Source organism: Festucalex cinctus, chromosome 5 (genome assembly GCF_051991245.1).
Source record: "Festucalex cinctus isolate MCC-2025b chromosome 5, RoL_Fcin_1.0, whole genome shotgun sequence".
NCBI lineage: Eukaryota > Metazoa > Chordata > Actinopteri > Syngnathiformes > Syngnathidae > Festucalex > Festucalex cinctus.
This window is the reverse complement of record NC_135415.1, coordinates 7,422,583-7,450,480: the sequence shown is the minus strand read 5'-3', so window position 1 is coordinate 7,450,480 and position 27,898 is coordinate 7,422,583. Positions and strand designations below refer to the sequence as shown.

The 27,898-nt window shown below is 38.8% G+C and overlaps 2 protein-coding genes across 11 annotated transcripts in view; one reads left to right on the top strand and one right to left on the bottom strand.

Annotated features, from left to right (window-relative positions):
- rorb (RAR-related orphan receptor B) overlaps positions 1 to 4,380 on the top strand; it is a 35,244-nt gene extending 30,864 nt beyond the window's left edge. For all 6 annotated transcript variants that reach the window (XM_077520810.1, XM_077520807.1, XM_077520809.1 and 3 more), the window contains one exon: positions 30 to 4,380. In XM_077520810.1, coding sequence (XP_077376936.1) covers positions 30 to 194 — 165 coding nt within the window. In that variant the 3' untranslated portion in view covers positions 195 to 4,380. The remainder of the gene's footprint in view (positions 1 to 29) is intronic.
- trpm6 (transient receptor potential cation channel, subfamily M, member 6) lies at positions 3,680 to 27,622 on the bottom strand. Of its 5 annotated transcripts, none has more exons than XM_077520803.1 (42): positions 27,364 to 27,622; positions 25,765 to 25,844; positions 24,598 to 24,636; positions 24,137 to 24,326; positions 23,832 to 24,045; positions 22,389 to 22,513; positions 22,144 to 22,315; positions 20,689 to 20,863; positions 20,433 to 20,556; positions 20,275 to 20,347; positions 20,006 to 20,106; positions 17,797 to 17,931; positions 16,955 to 17,008; positions 16,704 to 16,847; positions 16,507 to 16,632; positions 16,106 to 16,377; positions 15,669 to 15,897; positions 15,297 to 15,449; positions 15,062 to 15,217; positions 14,707 to 14,835; positions 13,696 to 13,947; positions 13,449 to 13,623; positions 12,961 to 13,075; positions 12,645 to 12,841; positions 12,393 to 12,525; positions 11,839 to 12,259; positions 11,453 to 11,758; positions 11,146 to 11,377; positions 10,915 to 11,009; positions 10,683 to 10,785; positions 10,465 to 10,508; positions 10,300 to 10,364; positions 10,178 to 10,203; positions 9,701 to 9,748; positions 8,859 to 8,924; positions 8,449 to 8,741; positions 8,141 to 8,223; positions 7,857 to 8,062; positions 5,623 to 5,674; positions 5,395 to 5,507; positions 4,813 to 4,873; positions 3,680 to 4,736 (listed from the first exon to the last, which is right to left on the bottom strand). In XM_077520803.1, the coding sequence occupies exons 1-42, from the start codon at positions 27,364 to 27,366 to the stop codon at positions 4,697 to 4,699; spliced, it is 5,820 nt and encodes a 1,939-aa protein (XP_077376929.1). In that variant the 5' UTR covers positions 27,367 to 27,622; the 3' UTR covers positions 3,680 to 4,696. The 5 variants fall into 5 exon arrangements, 4 of the variants coding, with proteins under 4 accessions (XP_077376929.1, XP_077376930.1, XP_077376931.1 ...); XM_077520804.1 differs by having other exon boundaries at positions 5,395 to 5,504; XM_077520805.1 differs by having other exon boundaries at positions 5,395 to 5,504; positions 11,839 to 12,244.
- Between the last annotated feature and the right edge of the window lie 276 nt (positions 27,623 to 27,898).

Sequence of the window (27,898 nt, the reverse complement as noted above, 5' to 3'; positions counted from 1 at the left end):
TCTTTCTTTTATCCCCTCTCCTTTGTCAGCTGATCAGTCGTATCCCAACGTTGTCTGCTCTGTGTACGCTCCACACGGAGGAGCTTCAAGCTTTCCAGCAGCTTCATCCAGAAACAGTCAACGTTCTCTTCCCCCCGCTCTATAAAGAACTCTTCAATCCCGACCCCAACTCTGCCATGTCCATGCCCAAGTGACTGCCTATTGCAACAAACAACTTCAGTGGAGTAACAAGACACTGAGAGGACCACTATATCTGACAAGAAACAATGGCAATATCTACTTTGTCCTTGTCATATTTCACAGCTTCCTCTTGTTTTATTTGAGACGGGGGAAGAGAGCGATCTGCCAGAAACTTACAGTTGCCGCCAACAATACTAGGAATGTCCAGCACTTATCCCATCCTGTTCACCGATACAGTCTGAAGAATGTATATAGAAATGAAACATGCCCCAAGCCACAACCTTAGCAGGGGCTTCTTCTTGTCTCCTGACCAGAAATGTACAGACTTTAAAAATCTAGGAACAATTTATGCTGTCAGTCTTAAAATATGGGTACGTCAAATTTATTTTCAATTTGAAAATGAAAAACCTTTTTGTTGTTGTTGTTTTTTTTTTTCCTGAGATGAAGAAATAGTTTTAAAATGATGAATGGGGGAGGGAAATGTGGAATTAGAAAAGCTATTGTAGATATTCTCCTAGTACAGAGCGGATTCCAGTATTACTTCTGTTGAAATAAGTTAGTCCTAATTTAAATATACAACAGTCCACTGTGGCTGATTATTCCTTGTCTAAGTGTTTTAATTTGAACTGATACTTTCTTGTGTACAGAATTTGTAAAGTTAAGACTTGTAAAGGAATATTGGGTAAAACTGGGAGTCGATTTTCATTTGTTTATATATATATATATATATAGAAGCCTTGCCTGGATTTTGTTCATATGTATAGAAGGAAGAGCATCCTTATGATGCAAACGTGTAGAGATGTAAAGAACATATGATGGATAAACAAAAAGAAAAAAAATTAAGGTGAAAATGTATACAGTAATATTCTATATTGTTGCTGCAATAACAAAATCCCAAAAAGCTGGATTGCTTTTGAACAATCATACAAAAATAACCAATCAGAAAATGCAATTTAAAAATAAAATTCACCTCTTCATCAAGAAAACGCCCCTAACCATGCCCAATATACAGTATTCCTTATGAAAGGGAGTTGACTTCAGGGTGGTGGGAATTTTCCCCAGTGGAGAGCAAGATGAGAAAAGAAACGTAATCTTAATTTAAGGTAACATTCTAATCTTCAAAGACCTAAATCATTGCTGTATCTGCTCATCCTTCCCATTACTATTTGCACAATTGCGTCCCTGGACATCCTGGAACACTCCGGGCTGTGAATATGAAGGAAGCCAGTGAGCAATAATTTTACACTGCTTTTTTTTATTTTTATTTTTATTTTTACTTTTACTTTCCCATGTTTGGTTGTTTGGAACAGGGTAGCAATTTCTACTAAAATGCACTATATTAGAAGGTACTAAATTCCATCACAAGCTCTGTTTTTTGTGTTTTTAGCAAGACACAATATGGGCTGTGGTTAGCACATACACAGAGCACTGGTTGCCAGATGTGGACAAAAATCATCCCAAATACCAATGATCACTTCTTAAATGTCAATTTATACATAAAAATGTGATAGACAATCACCTTGCTTGTTTTTTGTTAGCAGTTACATATTTAATAGCACTTACAAATTGTTTGTTTGAAATTGTTCTGCCTTAATGTTTGAATTATAATTTGGCCACTGAGTAACAAACAGCTGCATGAGCTCAACCTTTTGTGATTGCACGAAAACGACACACATGGCTTAGAAGGTTTGTGCAGTTCTGCTTTTAGCCACTAGATGCTCCGTATGCATTATTTTTAAACTGACAGGTATGGCCATGATTTTCCTCAATAGACACAACAAAACAATAATGATGCTTTTCATCTTAAAGAGTGGACAAGCATAAAATTATGATAATATAAATTATATCCAATTTTTGAAAACACCTCTGTTGAATTAACTACTGTGTATTTCAATGATGTATGTGCACAAAAAGTGTTAATTTGCTGAAATCTAAATATCAATGTTCCTTCCACAGTGGCCAAAAGTAATACTTGTTGTATGCATGGTCATAATTGTTCAATTAGTTCAACTCAAACATGGATTTAGTTCATTCAACCTCTCGCCCCACAATCGGAATCAGTGGCCGGTGACTCTGTACAGACAATCAATTGCTCATTAAGGCTCGATGCACTGCACAGCATCTCTCAGGGAGCAGCTCTTTTCTGACTTTGCATTAGAAGAGGGTTTAATATTTTTGGAATTTACAAAAAAAAAGTTTGTAATTATAATAGAATTACAGCATATGCTAGCAATGGAATCTGCCCAGACAAGGCTTTGATTTAGTGCGTCTGTATGTGCAGGGCATGAATTCACTGTCCAAATGTTGTTAACGCCCAGATTATATGATAAGCATTGTGACGTATAGCACAAGGAGAAATCTATTTGCTCCATTATCAGTGTGCACTTGTCATCGCTTATGTTGACTGCTTATTTTTGCTGCTTTTGGGACCATGTGGGAAGTGTCACTGTCAAATTGTGAATCATGCGACATCACAACAACGCAGGACAGTGAATTCCAACTCTGAATCTGAAATTTTTGTGTGAGATGTTTTTTTTTTGTTTTTTTTATTTGATTTCCCTTGTTAGACTGTGAATCAGAGAGGTGGGATGGGGTTGTGAGAGGATGTGCTGGCAAGAACGAGTGGTAACATAACACTGTAAGTAAGACACTGTAGCAATAAGAACTGGAGGCATTTACTACTGTCATGTTTGCATTGTAAGATTATTTTTTATTTTATGACTATTTACTATTATTATTGTTCTTCTTATGTCTACTATTCTCTATTACTATTAGCCTATTGTTGTTCTGTTCTATTTGCATGACGTTTCATTGCAATGAAACATTTGGGGCATATTTGTGTTTTCTCACAATATTGTGGGGTTCCGGGAGGGATTATTGGCAAGGGTGGGTTTAAGACGGGATGCAAAAATAAGTCAGTTTTAAGTGATTTTCCAACAATATGAAGGACTTTAAAATAAAATATTATTATTTATACACAAGGAATTTAAGAGATACTGTTCAACTGGGTGAATTTTTTTTTTTTTCTTTTCTTTTCCTAGAACTTTTGAATGTGTGAGTTGCTATCACCAGTCAGTGAACGGCCCATTCTGTACTGGCCTTATTGAACCGGATCAGAGACTCTTATACCCATGCTGTGGGGGAAGTTCAACTTTTCTGAATGTTATGGAGTCGATTGTTCAGTGTGAGGGACTGAACTCAGTACGCCTTTACCACTCCATCAACACAGACAAACACATTTACAAGCGCACAATAAAACTACTCGACATTCCACATGATGGCTCTGACAAACTGCGCTGACGTTTTCATACACGTGTTTTTGAAATACATTTCCTACACTTTGTCCAACACACTACACCATAAAACCGTCCTACCGTTCTTGAAAAGGACCCGAGTGTGTGTGCGTGCGTGTGAGAGATACAGTGAGACTGAGACGATGTTTTTGTCTACCAATGCTTTGTAAGCTTTCTCGATGCATTACACATGCGTGCAATTCAAGTAGTGTTGAAAATTGTTAATTTATTTTTTAGAATGTCTTTGCGTGCAAGCAAGAGCAAACAAAATCAAATGTAGCAATCTGTAACCAATACCTAAAATAAGGTGTTTGGGATTACAGAACCTCTTTTACACAGGATTAACAAGACAAAATAAAAAAAAAATAAAAAAAATCTACATTAAAAAAATGGAAATGTTTTCTTTTGTTTTCAAAGTGCCATAGCTAGTGAAAAGAGGAATGATTGGAAGTGGGCCGTAGATGCTTTACTGAGAAGTCAATCATGAAAAGGGGAAACTCAAGGAAAATGTGCATTTGATTACACTGGCAAACAGGTTTTTTTGTCTGTTTTTTTTAACATTTTATGCTTTCTTCAATTGGTCATGTAGGACTCTGCAGGACTCTGAGCTCTGACTATCAATCCACGAGCTCCTCTGTGCAAACGCTTTCTTTTTCCACATCAGAATGATATTATGCGTGTGTGCATGTATACATTTGCATTTAATTGCGTCGCAGACACCCACGTTACGGATTAGAATGGGTTGAAGTTCAGAGCTATGCAGGGCCCTTTACTGAGTCCTCCTTTGATATGTGTACATAATAATGTGAAGGTCTGAAGTGGTTTTTGTTAAATTCTATATTTTATCGCTTTTGTAGACATTTTGTTGTGGGAAGAAAAAAAAAATACAATAAATTTTATGGGTGAATTTCTGCCTCGTGTTCCTTTCTTACATATACACGAGAATATTAATGATTTGAGCAAGGCACTTATACACATTGTATCAGTCACTAATTCTACTTTGTTTTTTTCCCCTACTGTATCTGTTGTATGCCAATCTGCGTGTATAAAGGCGGATGCATGACCTGAGCAAAGTGTGAGTTCCGAGTTGTCCAAGCATGACCTGCAATGTGGAAGTGTCCTTTTTCCCTACTTCGTGGCACAAAGGGAACCTGATTTTTTTAGCCTAGACGTTTTTTTTCCCCTCATCCTCTTGTTCTGCTTCCCCCGGCGTGGGCTCTGCCTCACCGCTGTTCTTGCATGTGTCCAGATGCTTCCTTAAAGCTGAACAAGAGAAACATCAGTAAGCGACATGTCGCTCCAATATCATCGTCATTAGCACAAGAAAGAGAATACTGACAGAGCTTTGAGGAAGTCCATGATTCCATCATGAATAATTTGGTTTGATTTGTTATAGAAATCTTGGAGAGGACATAAGAGGAGGAAGAGGAAACACAACATACCTTTGAAATATCAAAACAACTACGACTGTATGTTTGTGTGTTTGTTTGCCACGCTTGTTTGTTTTTGAGCGCAGTTCCTTTCCGAGCAAGTTATCCTCTAGATGCTGGTCCCGTGTCTACCCAGAGACATTAATTAATAGCTAATCAAAGCTAATGTCTCAGCAGCACATTGCCAGCACAAAGACATGATTAATACGTAATCAAAGGCTGCGCAGCGCAAACGCACAAAGCAGAAGCCACCCCCAGCCACCCCGCCTCGAACACCACTGTTGTTATAGAAATAAACGAACGCTCGCGGCTTAATTAGCTGGCGGTTGAGATGTGTTGTCTTCATTTGAAGTTGCTGAGGATTTATCTCCGAGCCAACTTTGGCCTCCTGAGTGACAACATTGAGGTGACATTAACTCGGAACTCATATTTTATCGCACGTCGCCTTCCTCTCTGATGTAAAATCCTTTTACTTTATGAACATTTCTAACCTGAGAGGCCCAACGCATTGCAGCAAGCGCGGCATGTGTGCTTTTGCAGAAAAGCATTGATGGCAGAATCTCCGAGGTTGTCAGGGCCAAATAGCATCTCGCCCATGCTGCTACTGTGCAAGGAGCAGAAAGAGCATCAAAAATGACAAATATGATTTACGGTAACCTATTTTTCCACAGCCTATGCAGAACTTTAGCTAAGTTCTGTTGTTGAAGTTGGTGTAATACCTGTGCATTTCTGCCATAATGACTGTTGGATCGGTCAGCTCCTCACCTACTCCTGTTATATGCAAAATTCACAATTCAATAAGTTAGGGATATATAGGCTTCCAGATGAAATTTCAGGATGAACATAAATGCATTATTTAAAACTTTACAGATTAAATTAATTTGACCTTATCTAAACCTTTGAATGCACTTGTCCACCTGTTAAATGTTTCAGTATTTTTTGCACATTTTTCTGGTCTCAGACAAGCAGTTGAAACGCAAAATTCACAGCAGGTGTTTTTATTTCTCCCCAATTTAATTTATTTCTAACATGCATAGAAATAAAAGTATAATAATTTGTGCGTGTGTCGTGGGGGGGGCAGCAAGCTTAAACCTATAAAATATCAAATAAAAAAAAACTGTGAAAACCAAATTAGAAATAAACAGTACAACACTGCTTACACGTTCAAAAAGGAATAGGAGGCGGTATAAACTTCCTACCCCCATATATTTATTTCATTAATGTATTGCATATCTATCTGAACATAAAATAAAGATCTCAATATTCCAATTTACAATACATTATACAATACAATCTTTTATCTACCAATATGAAGTTATCCATCATACATTAATTTACAATCATAAACCCATCAATATAATAGTTCTTATGTTCATTTTACAAAATAATGGACTTTTACCCTTGTTTTCCCCATTACAGTGAACTATTCCTATTATAGTCCCTATCTATCTATCTATCTATCTATCTATCTATCTATCTACCTACCTACCTACTATCTGGCCTATACATCATCAAGAATATACATTCATGTTACAGCTTATTCCAATTCTGTACTTAACCCAGCCTCTCCTCTTCTCCATATCACTACAAAATATTTCTTTTATATTTATTTTTGAACTGACTGTTGGAAATTGTCGTAAACGTTTGATTGTTGCTGTCATGGTTTGGGGTTTTTTGCGGCCACCACCCGACCCTGCCCCGGCGGCGCACGTGATGCGGCCGCCTCCCGAGCCTGTTCCTGTTCCGGCGGCGCAAGTGACGCAGCCGCCTCCTCATGTTCCTGTTCTGGCGGCGTACGTCCTGCGGCCGCCACCCGTGCCTGTTCCTGTTCCGGCGGCGCACGTCCTGCGGCCGCCACCCGAGCCTGTTCCTGTTCCAGCAGCGCACGTGATGCGCCCGCCTACCGAGCCTGTTTCGGCGGCGCACATGATGCAGCGGCATCCCGAGCCTGTTCCTGTTCCCGCGACGCACGTGACGCGGCCGCCTCCTCCCTCTGTTCCTGTTCCGGCGGTGCATGTGACCGTTTTTGTTTGGACATTACCTCAGCCTTCTCGCTCTGCCTCCCTTCACTTGGGTCCGCAATCTCTCTCAGAACCCTGACAGTTGTTCTTGAGCGTTTTGTCTTTAAATGTAGTTTTTTTCCCTGAAATTATAACCTCCTTCTCTTTCAAAATAGCCTACTAAACTCTTGCTCCACCCCTCACTAATACTTGAAAAAGGCACTCAAATGTGGCGACTGGAGGATCAGGTTGTGGTCCGGCTGTGATTGACAGCAGCAGTGAAAACTATGATCTAAATAATTTCTATACTACGACAAACTATGCTTAAAAAAAAAAAAAAAAAAATGCTACGCCAATAAATCACTAATCTGAAAATCGATATATTCGGAGGTATATAAGGAGGCGTGTACAAGACTGAGCCAGTAGGTGTCAGAGCAACTACATCAGTTTCACAGAAGTGACATAGTTGGTGCTCATCCAAGGAGAGGACAAACCGTCAAATTATGTTTACCCCAGAGTTTAACCTGAAGATGCCACGCAGACTGTTTTTGCCCCAAATTCAAGCTTTCAACAAACATGAACTAAAATGTCAAAATAATAACCAGAACGTGTAGACAGCATTAGTAGACACCCGTTTATACAGTTGATGTGGGTTTGAGTTACTATTTAAGTTTCGCTTTAAAAGCCTCACAATGGCGTGGTACTTCTAATCAATTGCTAGGTGGTGTCTTGGTCTCATGATCTCAAAATGAAAGCAAAATTATAAAGAGGGTAATTTAATACACATTCTAATTAAAACAGGAAATTCACTTTAAATTTAATCGTTGGAGAACGAGTTGTGCAAAAAAAAAAAAAAAAAAGTAAAATAGCTCGACACGTGCATTCAAAAGTTTAGAGAAGATCAATTTCGTTATAGCGCCTTTACCTCTTGATTATATGTGACCAACACTTACCTTGTACATCAAGTACCAGCAGTTCTCTGCATGAGTACTCATAAGTCCAGTGTGAGAAGGCGAGGAGTAGCTCTTCCAAAGAACAGGAAGGTGTGATCTCCTCTCCTGTGTTGTTGTTGTACTTTTGGAAGTTACCAGACATGTTCCGTTCAATAGTCAGCCACTGGCCATTCGAATGCCACAGCACCAATGACACATCCAGAAATCTGACATGGTGACATAACAGATTAATACAGAATCAACAGCGTGTAAAAGAGCAAGTGAAATCACACAAATGCACATACTTTGGTGAATGTATAATGCTAGCAGGCTTGATCTGGTTAAAAACTTGCATCATCTTGTGTGCTGCCCTCTGCTGCTGGATCTCCTTTAAATATGGAGAAGACACAAAATATGACATTAAAAATGGTAATGTACCATGGCAGACAGGCCTGGAAAAGTCAAATAACTTGAGACACAGCATCAACCAGTAATTACACTTACACCTGCCACTTTAATCTACCAGAGAGCACTTGTTAATGATACCAGCTGTAAACATTTGAACTTTCCTCCAACTGGACGTCGAAACAATTTCATAGCTTTTTGAACTCACCCTCAAACAAAGCTGCAGCGCTGTGCTACCATGAAAGTACTTCTGCCAGACAGACACCACTTCTGGTCTGAAGGCTTTGACCACGTACACCATCCCAGGCATGAGCACATCCTTTTCGGCCCAGGTGCATAGAACCCTGCAGCCCTGCCGCAGGCCCCCATCCATAGAACCTTCTTCACTAGGAAGAGGCTGAAGCATTGCAGACAGGCCTCGCGAAGACCATGATGAGACTGTGCTGGATTCAGCCTCTGAGTGCACTTCCTCCAGGGAGTAAATGCTCACCTCTTCGCCACCTACAAGAAATGACAGAGCAAAAGTGAATGGAGGGTGTCGAATCAATATTAAGATAATATAAAATAACAGTAAGGAAGTAGATATTATTTGATGTGTATATGCTTCAAAAAGAGTACCTAGAATGGAAACAGGAGTAAATGGGATGGTGTGAGCCAGTCTCATCAGATTGTTTCTTTCCATGGCTGTTCACATGCACAAACACACAAACTTAGTAAAAGAACTTAACTATTCCATAATAACAGTAGCTGTATTATGGCTGCAGAAGATGGGATGCGTTAAAAAATATATAGGGTGTCAGGCACTTTAATCGTAATTAATCGTATGACTTCAATAGTTAACTCATGATTAATCTCAAATTTTATATCTGTTCTAAATGTACAATGAAAGGTAGAATAAATGTTTGTACAAAAAAGTTTTCATACTCTTGTTAACATAAAAGTGGAAAGATGTTTAATAGAAATATGGCTGTATCTTTTAGCCATTGATGCAGTAATTTCATAATTCATAAAATTGAGTTAAAATTAAAAAGATGCACTGTACTGTAAAAAATGAGTGTGATTGATTTTTTGTGAGTCATTTTTCTGCCACTAGATGGCATAATTGCATTTGTAAGACGGTGACAGCTCAGTGCATTTTTCTTTTCATATTAAGAGCTAAGTAATCTTTCTGCAATATTAAAAATTGTAAAATACAACTTGACCCCATTCTTCACAAATATATGCATTATTATTAAACCTATTACTGCTCAATTTTGTGTCTGCTGCGTTGTGACTGGAATTCCCCCAGTACAGGCTTTCCAAGTAAGGGGTGGTCATCAATTGCGAGTTTAAAAAATTAGTGGCATTAAGGGAACTTTAAATTAACTCAAACTTACCGCACTAATTTTGACACCCCTAATATATATATTACGGTATTATATGCATACAATTATTTTTCCACAAGTTCACGTTATAAATACCTGAATAATGTGGATACAACATATCCGTGGAGTGGAATGAGGAATTCCCTGAAACAACGACAGGACAGTCATTTCGTACTGTACAAATATGCATGCACAACCCCCCCAACACACACACACACACACACACACACACACATCCTTGTACATATTTCTTTGTGAGGACATCCATTGACATAATGCATTTCCTAGAGCCTTACCCTAACCGCAACCATCAAAAATGATTGCCTAACCTAACCCTTACCCTAACCCCAACCATAACCCAATTCAAACCTAAACTCTAAAACCAAGTCTTGACCTTCAAAAAGAGGTCTTGCAAAGTGAGGACCGGCCAAAATGTCCTCACTTCACAAAAATGTCCTCATTCTGTTGGATAAAGACGTATTTTGGTCCTCACTATGTATTATGTACAAGAACACACACGCCCCCCCCCCCCCCCCCCACACACACACATTCATAAAACTAATTTAGAAATACCTTCAGCAACAATAACACTCTGCAACCTAGAGTAGGCATACAAAGAAAATGCTTTTGTTGATTCAATGGTCTATGCACATTGGTGAACCAAAAGATGGCAGACCGACAGAAGGCAGACTTACGAAGATCTGCGGCTCATTGATCTCGCGTAGCTGCTCCATGCTGAATGTGTGGGGCTGAAAACATCCTGATTTAAACACACACACATAGCACCTCCATGCACTGTATTCCCAAAAGTGTCAAATAAAATGTGTATTAATTGGCATGGTTGCTCAGATTTACAGTACCTGCTGAGAAAAAATTTGCTTCTGCAAATCCATGGGATCAAAATCTTGAAAAAAGAAATGGCAGCCAAATTTTAAACATTATAAAACAAAAACATATGGCGCATAACATGCATTTTGGTACCCTCTCAACCAGTTTGTCGTTATGTGCTGCAATGTACTCAACACTCGCGATTTGTAATTGTGTATGCATTTCATTTACGGTACTTCATTTCACTTACTAAGCTGACTGAGGCTAGTTGAAGCTGACCAACATGCACGTTCTCCTTTCAACCTTCGCCATCTCTTCCAGCAAGCGTCGGACAAAAATGTGTGCATGGTTCCCTATTAAAACAACAACAACAAACGAACAACATAAGAGATTGCATGTGAGAACTGTTTTAAGGGTATGCACGAAGAAGACATACCAAAGTCAATAATTAAACAGAAGAACATTAGGAAACCAACACTTACATTGTCTGCATTGCTTTCCAGTATTTTGACAGTCTTCCTATTCGGGATTCTTCTTCTGTTCAAGGCTTGGGTAAAGTCGGATGACTTGGACCACTCTGTAGAATCAAATATTAGAACCACTCAGACCAAATGATTCAACAAAGTTTTCAAACCAAATCTTAAGTTCATTCACATAACTAACAAAATGTACTGAGATAGGCAAAGTTCAAACTAACACTATGACAATAGTACCTCTGCTGCTGCTCCATTGTAACGATGTGTCATCTCGGAAACTTCTTTTACCACCTTGTTTGTTCAGTGCTTCATTAAGGTAAGGAAACGATCCCCCTCGTGGAATCAGGGAGGCACCGAAGAAAGTCATATTCTCCACACTTGATGACAGAGATCTGCAGTAGCCAAAAGGGTAGGCCGTCCTTGGAGATTTCATAAAAGGTCGGGTCTGGGAGTTCAGTTGGCTATCCTCCTGGTGGAAGATACAATTTTCAAAATCCGAGTTTTTCCCAGGGTCAGAAAGAAGATTGCACATAGATCTCAATACTTCTAAATTGGAGAGATGTTCATGCACTCGCTCTTCCTGTTCATCATCTCCACTGCCTTCTTCTTCCTCCTCTTCCATGTCAATTTCCTCACAATTTGGGTACAGGTGAAGATCACAGCTCCACAGTTTAGAATGTGGTGACTCCAGTGTTCTATCAGCAATCTTGAGAGAATGAGGAGACCCACAGCGAGATGGTCCACGTGTCTCATGAGCCGTCTGATCACTGAAGCTACTAAGATGGCTTCCAACTCCATGAAGGTGCAAAATTGTAGAGTGGGATGCAATTGGATGGTGAGCATCAGGAAACTGTGAAGTAAAAAAAAAATTCTAATGATGTTTTATTAACTACAATAAATGTGTATGCATGCAGGAAGATTGCAAAATACCTCTTTCACGCCGTCCTCCGTTTGTGCTTCTCTCCCTCTGACTCGCAGGTGGGACTCCTGTGGCGCATGTCTAAAAAGGCAGCCTTTAATCAACGAAGGTGGAGTACTTTTATAAGGCTTGCTCATCAGTCGTCTCATATTTGCCGCATCATAGTCCACACCGCCTCTGTGCAGAGTCCAGCTGTGAGGGAGAACGGGTTGGGAAGTTTGGCTCAGTCGGGACTGAGCCAGGCGAGCCTCCTCTTGATGTAGATTGTCAGAGGCGGAGAGCAGGGTCAGTGTGTCCACAGCCAGCGCTGATAGGTCCTGAAGTTGACCCAGCTCCGAGTCCAGCTTTGTAAGGCTGTCCTGAATGATGTCGACTTTCTCGGAGACTTCCCCCACCATCGTGCACATCTCTTCCGCTCTGCTTGAACACAAACTGGATAAATACATTACTTGCTTCGATACTGTACATTATTTCTAAATCAAAAACATCAAATACAACTCAAATTGTGTAACGTCAAAACCGATATGACACAAACTATGATTTATTTGGGTTATTGTACTAAAACCTGTCAGCTGTGACTCTGATCCTGTTCATCTGACTGATGTGAAGATCTTGATTCTTTTCATAGAGGTAGGCCTGTACACATTTCTCCTCAAATTCATAGAGCTTCTTGCGGTCGTCACGGGCTAAATAGAGCTCTGGCGAAAGTACCAGAAAAGAGGCTGTAGTACTACACACTTAATAAACGACAATAAAAATGTATCAATCTTAAAATAAAAATCTAATGACAAAATATACAATGAAAAATAGTACTCACTAAGTCCAGAGCTTCTTTCATCTCCATCAGCATTTCCATTAAGTCGCTTGTAAATGGCTAGTAAACCAAAAGTCATGTGACTGAGGAGAATTAGGGGTGGAGGCAGCCACGGTCTGTCCTGATAGGTCATTATGTAGCGATAGCGGTTGTACTTCCACAACTTATTGGATGTTGATGCCATATCGAAGTAGATGTTGCTGAAATTAAAAAAGACGATCCACAGGTTAAAAACTGTAAAAAATAAATAAATAAATAAATAAATAAAATGTGTCTTCCAAATTTACTCAAATTTGAATCTGGACATATGGTAACTCACTTAAAAAACGCAATGAGAATGTTGACCATGATGATGTACTGAAAAAACATATAGACAGCTTGAAGGAATGCCGTGAGAAAGGAAGCAGGAGCACATGGATGACCATCATCACAAGCTGTTAATACAAACAAACATTCCACTCAGTCCAACATATTTTACAGGTTAGTGTACATAATAAAATGTAAATAAATATACATTATTCAAATAATATTTTTTACGGATGTGATGCACGCAACTATCCTTTTACACAGAGCCTCAACATGTAGTTTTACGTAACATAGGAAGTATTTTCTTAATCACAAGTAGGGCTACAACTAATAATAATTAAAGGCTTTAAAGGCTGAAATTCCAAGGATTTGGACAAAGCTATCGAAATAATTAATCGATTATCAAAACAAATGATCAATAAATGTGATAATCAATTAGATGTTATCAATTACACCTCTAATCACAAGTTAATCAAGTGAAGTTTTTACTGAATCACTAACGATCTATTTCTGATGCGTAGACCTCTCCGTAGATCATCCAGTAAGGCTGGAACACAACGTCACGGGCTAAACTCCATGATGGATCCTCATCTGGTGAGAGGATGGCTTTCCTGGATACCCCAAAACTGAGCAGTACAATTGCCATCATCACCACGATAAAGAACATGTTGGAGGTCTGGATGCAAACAAGACAAATAATGATTAACAGTATACTTTCCAAATGTTCAAAAGCAATCCATCCACATACCATTTTTGTGATCATTGTAAGGTACGGACCGGCATGTTGATTGACAGCCAGCAGATCCATCACTCTGACAAACCAAAATATAATGTCCAGACAGTAGGCGATTCTACCGGCTGTCAGATATGGGTCAGCATGCCAACGCATCACCAAACCAAACAGGAAGAGTACGATGGCAATGAAGTCAGATAAGTTCCAGTACTCTGAGAACCAAATCTTCAGTTTCTGACTCAGCTTTCTTGGTTCTGACATCAACACCTGAAAAGAAGTTTACATAAATCATAATTATTTGTAATAAAACGGGGTTCCATAAAGGATAATTATTAGTAATGATTAGGGGTGTTAAAAATTAGTGCGTTAATTGTGAGTTAATTTAAAGTTCCTTTAACGCCACCAATTTTTTTAACACGCGACTGAGGATCAATTCCAGTCGCAATGCAGTAGACACGTCCACATCAAAATTTAATATAAATAACTTTAATAATAATGCATATATTTGTGGAGACTGGGGTCAAGTTATATTTTACAATTTTAAAAATGTGCAGAATTTCACAAGTAACTTCATGTTAAACATTAGATAACTCTTAATGTGAAAAGTAAAAAACAACATCTTACAAATGCAATTCTGACATCTAGTGGCAGAAAAAAATGACCTCAACACAAATCAATATTATACTCTTTAATTTTAACTCAATTTTATGAATTATTATGAAATTACTGTATCATTAACTCAAAGATGTTGCCATATTTCTGTTACTTTAACATTTTTTCCCACTTTTATGTTGAGTATGAAGCTTATAAAAATATTTTATATATTTTTTTTACATTTTATTGTACATTTAGAACCGATATAAAATTTGCGATTAATTGTGAGTTAACTATAAGTCATGCAATTAATTATGATTAAAAAACATTGAATCGCCTGATACCCCTAGTAATGATTAATTAAAGTACTTTATCAGACTTTTCCACTTCAGTACACCCCACACCACAAGTCCCACTGATTAGCTTTCTCACCTCTCTGGTTTTCTCCACCGCTGTTGCCAATATATATAAAATGACAAACCACTCCTGGACACCTGGTTGATCATCCATCTTCACTAAGATGGTGTAGGAGAATAACATCAGGAAGGCTAAGTATGCCATCTATAGTGGACACAGTCACAGGAAAATGAGGAGATTTAAAAAAATAAAATAAAATAAAATAATTTTTTTTTTTTTAAAAACAACCTATACAAGGCCTTTCCATTCAAAAAGTATTTAAAAAAAAAAGTGCAACAAGGAGGACATAAATAGATATATTGTAGATCTATTGCTGTATCAAAAAAATATTACAATTAATGTTAAAATTCTTCATCCTGTCAACACCTACTGTGTGGAACCAGAACTTGACAACCGGCGCTGTGTAGAATTCATAGAGTCTTGTGATCCAGGACACAGCGTGCAAAGTGACTGGGAAAGGTCCTCCACACCCTGAACCAAGACGTCGGTCCTGGCATGGCAGTCCAGGCTCTGCATCACGGTTAGCCTGTGAGTGGGAATTTCAAAATGGTATAGCGGGGAGGATTCTGTTGAAGTTTTTGCAGTCTGCTGTGTACAGTACGTACCTTGTGATCAGTTTCATCATGCGTTGCTCCCGACTTAAGGGTGTCACGTCCAAAAATAATTGCCTCATGAGACTGGGGAACATGACACATTTCAGCTTTACTTTTGAATTCCAGAAGCAGAATGGCGGGAGGCAGAAGAAGACTCAAAATGATCTGAAAAAGAGCAAAGAATTCTAAAAAAATAAAATAAAATAAAATACACATAAGCCATTAAAACAGCCTAGATTTATTTTTAGAGCTGTGCTAGTTCAGATAGCGAGCATGTTACTTACATATGAGTGTGTGAGTTTCATTGGTCATATATCAAGAGTGTTAATCATACTATATATTTTCTCAAGGTCATGAAAAAATCTGGCTGCGCTCCCACGTTACCTTTAAATACGAGTTTTTTCTCATGTTGAGCGGGCCAGTCCAGAGATCAGTGAGCAGCGTCTGTGTACAAGAGTGCGAAACAAAAGGTCTGTGACATGACGAAACTGCAATTTGCAGGCTGGTGAAGTGGCTCCACGCCTCCATCTCAGAAGTCAGCAGCTTCATTGCCATCTTCTCATTCTGACGGAATGCGCAGTCTAAGACGTTCACTGCCAGCTGCCCAAATTCACTAAGACACAAAACAGAATCAAAACTACAAAGAGCCTACAAAGAACCTAATCTGCATGTTTTATGATTGTCAGAGGAAATTGAAGTCGATGAGAAAACCTCATAAACAAGGACAGAACAAACTCCACAGAGGAAGGCCAGAGCCAGGACTTCAACCCCCAACCTATAGGCTACCATGTTGTTGTGAATCATGAATCTGTTTGACTCACAGGGAATATGCTTTGAATCGTTCCGCAATGTGGTCATCCATGCTGCTTTGCCGTGCCTTAAAGGCCATGGTGCGGTACATCTTGCAGGCCACTGCCGCCCGTGCCAGAGCCTCTTCACCATGTTGCCATAGGAACAGCGCCATCTGCTGGCGTTGCTGAAGCACGGCCCACACAAATACGTCATTAAAGTTGAAAGCAAAAATCAGTGGCGCTTCACAAAGACCGGGACTCCATGCAGCCTTTTCACTGCCGGTGCGTGGCACATTCTGGTCCTAGATGGGAAAATAAGGAAAGAATACCAATTAGTAGGGATCAGGAAAATTAAAACGACAACACAGAAAAATGGAAGGATTTATTCTCCAAAAACAAGCCAAAAAAATATTAAAAGAATTCCCACCCACCTTGCGCTTGTAAGGCTGAGCAGTTCTAAAGAAATGGGGGTCCTGAGTACTTCCACTCCATTGAGAGTTTGGTATTATTCCCATTTTTTGTTCGGACAAGGAAGCGGTACTGACACGTCGACTTACCTGTAATCACCACACAAAAAATAAACAGGAGAACAGAACTAGAATGAATTCAGGGGTAAATGATAACTAACGTTGTTCATCTTGTTCTGCAGTCTGTTGTAGGCACTTCTGAAGTGTTTGCGTGTGTAGGTGCTGCGGTATGCTCCTCCTATGAGGTACTCTATGACCAAGCCCATGTCAATGAGAGACAGCCGGTAACCTAGAGGTAGAGAGGTCTGCACACACACAAACACATATGCACATAAAGTAAATAACCATTATACGGTACATAACGCCAAACAAACATTCTGTTACTTCTTTTAACACTATTTTTAACACTGACCTGTTTCACGTCCTCAACAAGGTGATGAAGAAAATGGTCGGTCTGCACCTGAGGCTGAGAAGCAAAGACTTAAATAGTTAGTTATTAATAATAATAATAATAATAATAATAATAATAATAAACATATAGTTCAAAATATGGAAGGAGGAATTACAATTAGGAATGAAAAAACTGATTTAAGATGTGATTTGAAGGAAATGCCTTTACAGTACTGACAAGTTCATTCAAATTGCAAGAAACGTATTGCATCATTCCCTCTCGAACTGAGCCGTACCAAATCAAATCATATCGTAACCGTCCTCGAATTGTATGGCACCACATGTATCAAGAAACATACCGAATCGTCTTTTATTGGCGAGATGCACACCCCGAGTTATAATTTTTAAATGATGCAGCAGTCAGATTAAGGAGTCTGTATATTCAGCAGTGGCGCTGCCTCTAGTTTGTTTCTGAGTGGGACTTATTATGCCAGCATTATAAATAAGTAAACATATATTTTAATACACAAAAGATGAAGGCAAGTAAAAGTGGGGGATAATCAAGTGTATAAGAGTCTTGTGATCTTAACAGCATTCTAAACAATTGAACTGAATGCAAATGACCAAAAACCACAAAGAATATCTTGAGCCTGAGTTTGCTGCTGTTGTGATTTTTTTTCCACACTTCAAAAGAGAGAAAGAAATTAAGTGGCTTTTCTCTGTTTCTGCAGCAAGGCTAGACCACATTCAAAGGAAAAGGGAAAAATAACAAGCCAAAGAAAACAACGGTGAGAGAGTATTCTGTTGACAGAAAATGTGATCGAGAGCCACAAATACTTGCAGATTATTACACAGTATAATCACCATGTTATAGAGTTCCTCCAGGCGATCCACGGTGAGGAAGTGGCTCATAGTCATCCCGTTGTCAATCAGCAGTTTGACAAAACTGACACGGTCCATCACCAAAGCATCCAACATGGCCTGCTCCAATGAACCCACCTATGTGAGTCACAATAAACTGCAGAAATGAATGTATGGTATATTGCGCCTCGTAAATTAATAGTGGTAATCTCTCACAATTTGAAGATTTCAATTTGATTTGATTCCAAGTCAGGAGTTACTTTTCAATTTGATTACAAACTCTTGAATCAATGCATTAAAAAGCACAGTACTCTGACTGAGCCCAGTGGCCACTTCCCTCTCAGAACATCAAGTTTGATGCATGGCAGTGGCATGTTGTACACATGTACACGTGCAGGTTGTAAGAACAATAATATCAGATATGTGTCACTTAACAGTAGATGTAAATACGTAGTAGGGTTAGACCGATTATTGGCTGGGCTGATTATTGGTGACGATATTTGGCATTTTGATGAATATCGTTATCGGCCTTTTTATCAAATTTGACGGCCGATAGAAGATCTATTTAAAACGGTGTTCAGTTAAAAATGCACTGCAACTTTGTCATTGTGATTGTTTTAAAAAGATATGTAAAAATTGTACATTTCGGATATTTAAAAATTTTGGAAAACATTATTTCCTGGAAAAATTAATATGGAGCTACTTACTTAAGTTTTTATTTAAGTTTGTAAAGACGCACTTGATGATCCTGGGAACCCCCTGAACATTTTGTTAGAATCCATCCATCCATCCATCCATCTTCTTGACCGGTTGCTCCTCACGAGGGTCACGGGGTGTGCTGGAGCCTATCTCAGCTGGCTTTGGGCAGTAGGCGGGGTACACCCTAGACTGGTTGCCAGCCAATCCCAGGGCACACAGAGACAAACAACCATCCACGCTCACAAGCACACCTAGGGACAATTCAGAGCACCCAATTAAGCTGCCATGCATGTCTTTGGAATGTGGGAGGAGACCGGAGTACCCGGAGAAGACCCACGCGGGCACGGGGAGAACATGCAAACTCCACCAAGGAAGGCCGGAGCCTGGACTCGAACCCGAGTCCCCAGAACTGGGAGGCGGACGTGTTAACCAATCACCCACCTATTTTGTTAGAATTTCAAAAGCAATTATTTCTATTATCAAATTAAGGAATTAAAAAAACACATTTTGCAAATCTGAAAAGTTGTTCAATAAGTTAAAGTCAAGAACTGAAATTTTTTAATAAAAAAAAATCATTCATTCATTCATTCATTTGACCAGGTAAGAAACTCATATATAAAATCCTCATCATACTATCAATAACTTCAACAAATTTGCTAAATATTAAAAACAGTCACAATGCACAATAGCATTTGTTTCACATTTCTTTGCAATAGCCTTGAACTCTCCAAGCGCAATACGTTCAGGCAGGTTCAAATCCTTTTGTAAGGTATGGGTTATATGCCACGGAAGAGGCGGGACGTGATTTTGCACATCAGTTTGTTTCCGGTCCGGGTTCCGAACGCACAACCGAGGGGCACAAAGTCGGAAGCACAAGTATTTTTGATGCACCCCGCACGTCGCAAACCGAACCGGAAACAAACTGATGTGCAAAAACATTCCCGCCTCTTCCGTGGCATATACCCCATTCCATGGAAAGGGAGCAGAATATTTGAAAGCTGCCTTTCCCAGCTCTGTCCTGACCCTAGGAACTGTCATTTGTAAAACAATTTTGAGAGCGCAAACCATAAAACTGTTGTTGTTGATGTAAATATACACTAAGGTAAGACGGGAGGGGCACAATTATACATTCATAGATAAAAACAAAGCAGCGTGGGAGTCAGTCTATGGACATACAGAGATGGATACATCGCAACAGCATAGAGTGTACAATGGTGAACACGATTTCCACAACCAGTAATAAAATGCAGAGCACAATGGTACAAACTTTCCAGTAATAATTTTCATGTCAATACTGTATTTGTTTCCCTTTTACTGAAAATGAATATCTGTTCCAATTATCAGTTATCGGCCTCCTTCGCTACTAATAATCAGTATCCGTATCTGTCTTGAAAAAAATAAATAAAAAAATACACAGCGGTCTACAGTAAGAGTGTACAAAATACAAAGAAAAAAACGGTATCAGCACTAAATATGAATTGGGCATGTAGTATAAAATCAGGGTTAGTTTTACCTGCCAATGTTGTCCATACACCAGAACGTTTTTCTGTGCAATGTCAGCCCTGTCCCATGCTAGAGTCATACTCAACTGCTCTGCAGCACTCGCCTTTGTACCTGTTCAAAACATAGAACAATAGGAAAAAATTGCAACAGTCCATTGAAACAGATCTTGTCTAAAAAATATATAGTATATATTAATGATGGCTATTACACTTAGATGGTACAGTATAAATACTGGTAAGTAAATAAATAAAACAAATAAATCAGGGAAGGTACTGGTACCTTTGAGAATTGTGTTCAAAATGGCAGCATCTGGGGCCATTTGGTCTTCTGACTCTGAATCAAATATGGTTATCTGGAGCAAAGAATGAAAGAATATATTTTGCATTCCGACATGTGTCTGATCATTACAAATCAAATATAATTGTTCTTTCACCTACAGATTGTCTGTGGTCCATACATTCCAGAAGGAGGGCGCAAAGGCGAGATGCTTCCTTTCTATCGACTCCAAACACCTCTCCAATCCTTACAAGGAAGCCCTGTTTAATGTCTGCATCCAACTGCCTAAAACACATTTCATATGCTTTTATGCGAATGACTGCTTTTGATAAATCTCAGAGACAAAAACTAGGCAGCATTTTTTTCGCCAAATAAACCCTACTTTTCCACAAGATACTTTAGAAGACGCAAACATACCTGTCAATATCAGTGTGCTTATGTAAAAAGGCAAACAGGTCTGCAGCCTTTCCAGATCCCTCAAACACAAAGACTGGCACAGGGGGGTTATTCTTGACGTAGTCCAGCACTGTGGACACAATGGTGGGGCCTCCTTCTACTACCACACACACCATTGGCACTCTTTGGTTCAATCCTATGGAGTACACAGCCACAAAAAAAAAAAAATCCTGATGTGGCATGCATTTCCAATGGAGCCCATCCCAACTGACTTTTGGATGGGGCATGCAGGGTGTAGTGGTTGACAGCCAATCACAGACATAGACAACCATTCACACTCACTTTCAAACCCAGGACAATTTAGTGGCTTCAATTAACCTAACATGCTTGTTTTTGGAATGTGTGAGGAAGAAAGCCGATGCAACACAGGGAGGAAAAACAAACTCCACACACAGGAAGGCCAGAGCCCCGATTCAAGCCCACGACCTGAGAACTTTGAGTCAGATGGGCTAACCACTTGTTGTCGCCGTGGTTGAATATAAATTTGCTGTTTTGGTTTCTTTCACTTTAGTCCTTGGGGGACGCAAACAAAGACTATAATATCACAACTCTTTTGCTTTCCCCACTTCCTTTTAACTCATTCACTGCCTTTGACAAGTATACTTGTCAATTGTATTTTTTAGAGCGGTGCTAAATGGGGGCGAATCTGAGCATGCTCCACTGTAAATATCAAACTTGGAAACAACTTTACTGATGCCCAACCACCGGTAGATGATATCATTGCCCCATTTTATAGGAAATAAACACAGTTTCAGAGTCCATGGGAGAAATGGCTGTATTTTGGCAAACCTACATTTTTCTGCTGTCAATTATAAAAGAACGGGACGGGACAAAAAGTAGGGAGTCTATTCTGTTATTTGGTAGATTCGGTTTATATATAATTATTGAATGTAATATCACGTGAGTATTGGAAATGTAAAAATGTTCTATAATGACTGGCAGTGAATGAGTGTTAGGGGGGAAGTCAACCCAAAAATATTTCTTGACAATATGTTCTATGCAGCCCCACTAGTCTAAATATGGCATTCTGATTCGTATTCAGTTGTGAAACATGAGTTAAGAAGCAAAATCCACCCGTTTTTATCCATCTCAGCGGGCGGCCATTTTGCCACTTGCTATCGACTGAAAATGATATCAGAGCTGCTCAAGTTTAAAGCCACAACCAATCACAGCTCAGCTTCAGAAAACAGGTGAGTTGTGATTGGTCACCTGCCCTGAGCAACTGTGATGTCATCTTCAGTCGAGAGCAAATGGCAAAATGGCCGCCCTCTGAGATGGATAAAAACGACTGGATTTTGCTTCATAACTCATATTCCACAAATGAAATAGAATTCCATGTTTAGACTAGTAAGGTCACATATGATATATTATTGCCAAGAAATGTTTAAGATTGACTCAAAACAAAAATGGACTCACGAGGATGGATCTTCAGCAGTTGAATGTGTTTCTCCAGCTTCTTCCTGAGGCCTTCTTGGCAACCATATTTTCCTAACGTTCCATCGTCCACCAGAAGAAAGTGGGAGTGGAAACTGTTAAGATAGGCCCTCTTGCTCAAAGGATTGCCCAGTGGCTGGTAAGGTCTGAAGACCTGAATAATGAAGAGGAGCGGTCAAAGGATGTGTTACAATTATATTAACAAAGAACATAATTAGAACACGTACATCTTTTCCTATAAGGTCTGTGTTGTTGTCTATCACTCCCCAAGGTGTGATCCCAATTGTGTTCCTCTTCCTCAGGTTGTGGCCACCAAAAGTTTTTGTTGCCTCACCCACGTACTTGGACACGCCTAAGACAAAAAGGCAAGAACAGATGATTGTAATGCAAATAGTGATAGACTGATGTGTTTTTTTTTTTTTTTTTTCAAGACGGGTACCTATTATTAGTTGTCAAGGAGACCGATAACCGATATTGCAAGCCGATATTCATTTCCAGTAAAAGAGAAAACACTAGTGTAATTAAGCTAAATTAAGAACAAACCAAGTAAAAAGTTTTCCAAAATTTCAACATAATTTCTTTTTTATGTTTTTATTTTTTATTTTATTTAAAAAAAATAAAAAGTGTAGGGAGTTCCCAGTGTCAGCATAATTTTTTATAAAGAAAATTTAAATAAATCCTGAAATGAAAATTTCCCTGTATCTCACTAAGCGACAAATGCATGCGAAAATAGCTAATTTGGGTTTTTTGTCAGGGTTCGTAAAAGGTTCCAAAAGATCTTCACAGACAGTGAAAAATTGTCTGAATATGTTTGAAATGTCTTTGTGACAAGTAAAAAACTGTCTGTGAACATCTTACGAATCCTGATGAAAACCCTAAATTCACTACGTTCGCAAGTGTTCACCGCTCACTGACATACCAGCTTTATCGGCCTTCAGATTCATAAAAAGGCTGATGCCGATATTTGGCAAAATGCCAACTTAAGTCACTGATAAGCCGCCCAGCCGATAATCCGTCTATCCCTAATTGTAAACATACCATTCAAAATGTATTTCATATGAAATTCAACTGAGCCAATGTGCTAAATCTAAACAATGTATATTTTATACTAGGTATACTATGTACTAGGTTTTATACTAGGTACTTGTCATTCTGCAGTAAAACTGTAGAAATATACACAATACACAAATGTAAAAACATCTTTACCATAAATTGTTTATTTTATTATATTAAAATAGGTGTTGCTACAACAAACAAAAATCAGTTTTGTAAAAGGAAATGAAAGGTCAATATTCAAAGGAAACACATTTTATCGAAGAGTTTACGCCCACATTTTATTTCCTTTCTGAAACATGCTATTTATCACCTCTTTCATGTGGAAGGATGTTAAAGAGTTCAAAAATCAGAGAAAGTAAATATGTTTAACTATGAAAAATCACGTATTCAAGCATTTAAAAGAAATATAAGTACCTAAACAAATTGTGAGTAATTTTGTTGTACTTTATGTGACAAAAATTATTGAAACCTACCAAACAAAATGTCATAAAAAGTGGATAGTGGATACATGCTATGGACAAAGCTTTATTATTTGTAAATAAGCAATTTTGGATCATTTCCCATTGCACACCTGAACAAAGGAAAGTTAACCATTTTGTCAAAGTTACACTTACCAGTATTAACACCATCAGTAAGTATCCAAGCACCTGTGCTGCGAGCTGCAGTGATCAGGCCTTTACTGAAGGCTTGTTTGACTTTGGGAGGAAGGCTGAAGTTGTCAGATCCTCCATGGACACTAAGTAGGAGCTTGGGCCTCTCCATCTGCCATTCCCTCAGCATCAGCTGTAGCAGCGCCTCTGGCTTTGAGTCCACGGCCACACGCACATACTACCACGGAAGCATATGGAGATATGACAGCTTGCTATCAACAGGAAAGTTTGAGATAATCGATTCCAGACCGCATCATGTAATCTCTAACCTTAGCCCGGCAGACTCGTGTTGCACTGTCTTGAAAGTCTATGGTCCCGTAGGCGTTGGTGGGACAGGCTCTGGTGTGGAGCTCCAAGGACCAGTCCTCTGGAACATCATATTCAGGACTAGGAGAGATGAATGTGGGGGGAGGAGCCTCTTGCCAAGAGTGTTCCACCAACAGACGACCACAACAACACCTAGACAACCAATATTTGTATTAAAAAGGAGAGTAAAGTGGTGGTGGAGTTAAATGAAAAGAGTTTGCAATATATCAAAGAATTTACCATTTGGCATTTGAAGGAAATGAAAGTAAAACTGAGAAATTAATATTAAGGCTGTAAAGGCAAAAAAAAAAAAAACATAAAGTGTATTACTGGAAATTCACTGGTATTGAGAGATAATGAACTCGGAGTTGCTGCAACATGTTGTAATTACCGGTACATGCATGCAATTATTTTTAAATCATACCTGATCAAGTTTTGACATACTTGACACACTGGAATGCATCTGTTAGAAGTGAGAAATTACATTTTTATCAAGTAGACCACATGGTTCCTGATCCTGAAAAGAATTATGTATGCCAAATCAATCCTTCTAGTCACCTTCCTAAAATAATGCTTTATGACAATTATTGGCTTTTTTTTGCCTAAATGATCTCCTCATAATATGCAAAAAAGCTCAACTAAGTTAAAGCTCTAGCCCAGGGATGTCAAACATACGGCCCACGGGCCGGATCAGGCCCGCAAAGGGGTTTAATCCGGCCGCGAGATGCTCTTATAAAGTAAAAAAATATATTAAAAAAAAATAGTAATTTTGGACCAATTAATCTGACAGCCAAAATCAAAACATAAAATAGCAATTTCACAAGCAATCCTCAGATGAGCAATGCATTGACCTAGATGTCATTATTTTACACACAAACTAAAGTTATGGTTTGTTGGAAAAAATAAAAATAAAAATAAAATCATAGACCCGCATAAATCAAACATGAACGTACTGAATGCAACACAAATTCAGCTACTGGTAACACAAACACATATAACAAGGATTAACATCCCATAACTTCATTAACTGTGCCACACAATGTATTCTGGTAACACTATATATGCAAAACCGCAATTCATACGGACAAAATGTTGCCGCGTTCCATTTATTTGCATTTGTTATTTTTTGGAATATATTTACAGTTGAGCCCCGCAATTTAGGACTGGCCTGTAAATAGCCAATTGTTTTTAAGTTATATGCACCATGATTTTACCGGTCAGGCCCACTTGGTAATATATTTTCCTCCATGTGGCCCCAGAGCTAAAATGAGTTTGACACCCCTGCTCTATAGCCACTTCCAACAAAATTGAGTGATGTGAAATTCTACACCTGATAGAAAACAATTACTAAATAGAATACATTCGGAAATAAAATACAATGCCATTATTTTAAGAAGGTGATAAAACACAGCCACATCAGTTTTACCGGGTTTTACATTTACAGAGAATTATTACTGGTGAATCTTTGAATTTAGGCCCTTTAAAGCCTAAAGTCATTCTAGTCTATTTAGTGTTTAGTAGTATTTAGTGTAGATTGCTGTGCATGTTGGCTAGGTTAAGCTCATTGATCCTGAAGAAAATGCGAATGTACCTGTGTAGATCTCGGGAGGAGGGGATAAACTTCACACATTCTCTCTTGGAGAACGTTTCCTCAATCCATGATTTATGTGACTGGAATATGGAAGCGGAATATTAGGTTTCACAAATGCAGCTAACAGTAATGCTGATAAACATATTACTACTAGTGCAAATTGTTAGCCTAATCATGGCCTTTTACTGCAGGCAGCCCAAGGCAAACCTGTGCAATAATCATGCTGTCTAATCAGCATCTTGATTAGACATGAATATTCATGAGAATGTAGCTGTTTTGATTCAATTATCACTATTAACACTTATCGCTCCGATTCCTTATTGATTCTCTGAAGAGTTTCTCATTGGGTGAGGGAATGCTATAATACAAATGGGCCTGTTTACTAATATATGACTGTATGACACTTTGGCTACTACCACTAGGAACTCACCAGCAGCGACTCCCCCTCTCCGGTGACAGCTGATTCTCAACACATTTTTTTTTATCTCCACGCTTTTTCCATTATTCTCACCGTGAGCCCACAACTGAGAAAGATGTTACTAGTTCCAAGGACATCACCAGCAGCCCAGCCATGTTAAAAATAAAAGTAAAAGTCTCCACTTTTCTCTCCCTGCTTTCCCCTCCACTTCGCCAACCGAGTCAAACTCAAGAACAAGGCGCTTTAAAGCGGCCTCACCTGCAGCTGAAGTCCGGTTGTCTTGGCAAAGGAGAAGTGCTCACTAAAACAGACTTAGACAAGTTTTTGAATAATATTTGAGATAAATTGGACTTTTGTGTGAAGTCTTCGAACTTTGACTTGAGCTCAATAAAAATAGGAGCAAAACAAGTGTTGTGTTTAAATTTTTGGTCAATGTACTGTACACTTTATCTTCGATATACAGTACAAATTTGATGCAACAAAAAAGTCAACCAGACACTAGTATTTTCTTCACATTCTGCCCCCAGTTTCTCAAGGTAACCGTCTCCTGAGTGAGCAGGATTTCAAGCAACATTTAACAAAAGCATGACGTGAAGTAGGCTATTGTTGGAAGGAAATATACACACATCACATCCCTTTCCTGAGATTTGTGTACATGTTTGCAATTGGTGCCCTCCCTGAAACACAATGCCACACTTCCAAATTGTTTTTTATTTTTACAGTAAATGTGACAAATTAGGAAAACAGTGTTAACTCCATTCTCGACCATAAACCCAAATTAAAGGGAAAAACTGAAGGAATGCTCTGGACACTTAACAACCCAATAACTTGATTCAGCAAATCAGTCGTGCACAATGCTGTTTTTTGTTCACCTAACACAAGTATTTGATCAGTAGACCTTCGACACTGAATTAATTAACATACAAACGTCACGTGTGGGTAGTAGCCCAGTAATTATTTGAAATGTGAGTATCCTGTACCTGAAATTCAGTGCATGCTAACATAAATTAAGGTTAGCAGCCGAAAATTTTAACCCCAGAATTTTGTTATACTGTATTCCATGAACATTAGCTGGTGAGAGCTACACATAAACATTTCAGCCACAAATTCGCGACCCATACTCCATTTGTGTAACATTTCTATATTATTACGTTACAGTATAAGAATGCTCAGCAACTCACCATATCTGGAGGAATATTGTAGTTTGAGACGTGTTCATTAACACGTGTTTTTTTTCCCCGCAGAGCTTCTTAAGAACGCCTATATTATTGGTAGCATTATCAATGACAAGAGTGACCCTGTTATCAGCCATTAGAAGTCCAAAGGGTAATGAGTCTTTGAAAGTAGACTTGAGAAGTTCACGGTCTCCGCCTCCAGAACACTTCTCATTTCCTCCATAGTTCTCATTTGGTTCCCCCGTTAGCGGGGTTCATGCCCGAACGTTTCTCGGTGTTGTTTTACGTAAAATTGGCTGTGAATCGAACCTTTTAGTACACAGTTGTTTGTTTAGTAATGAGGTTTTTAAGCGATAGCGTAAATTAATCGTTAACAAATATGCGGCACGGTGAGGCATAAAACATTCAAATTAATGACCCCCAAAAGCAACTTTATTGACTCAGGTGTACTTACAATTCGTCATTGCGTTTTCTCCAATTAAAATCAATCAAGTTCAATACACTTCATTTACCAAAATCTGGAAATATTATCAAGGAACAC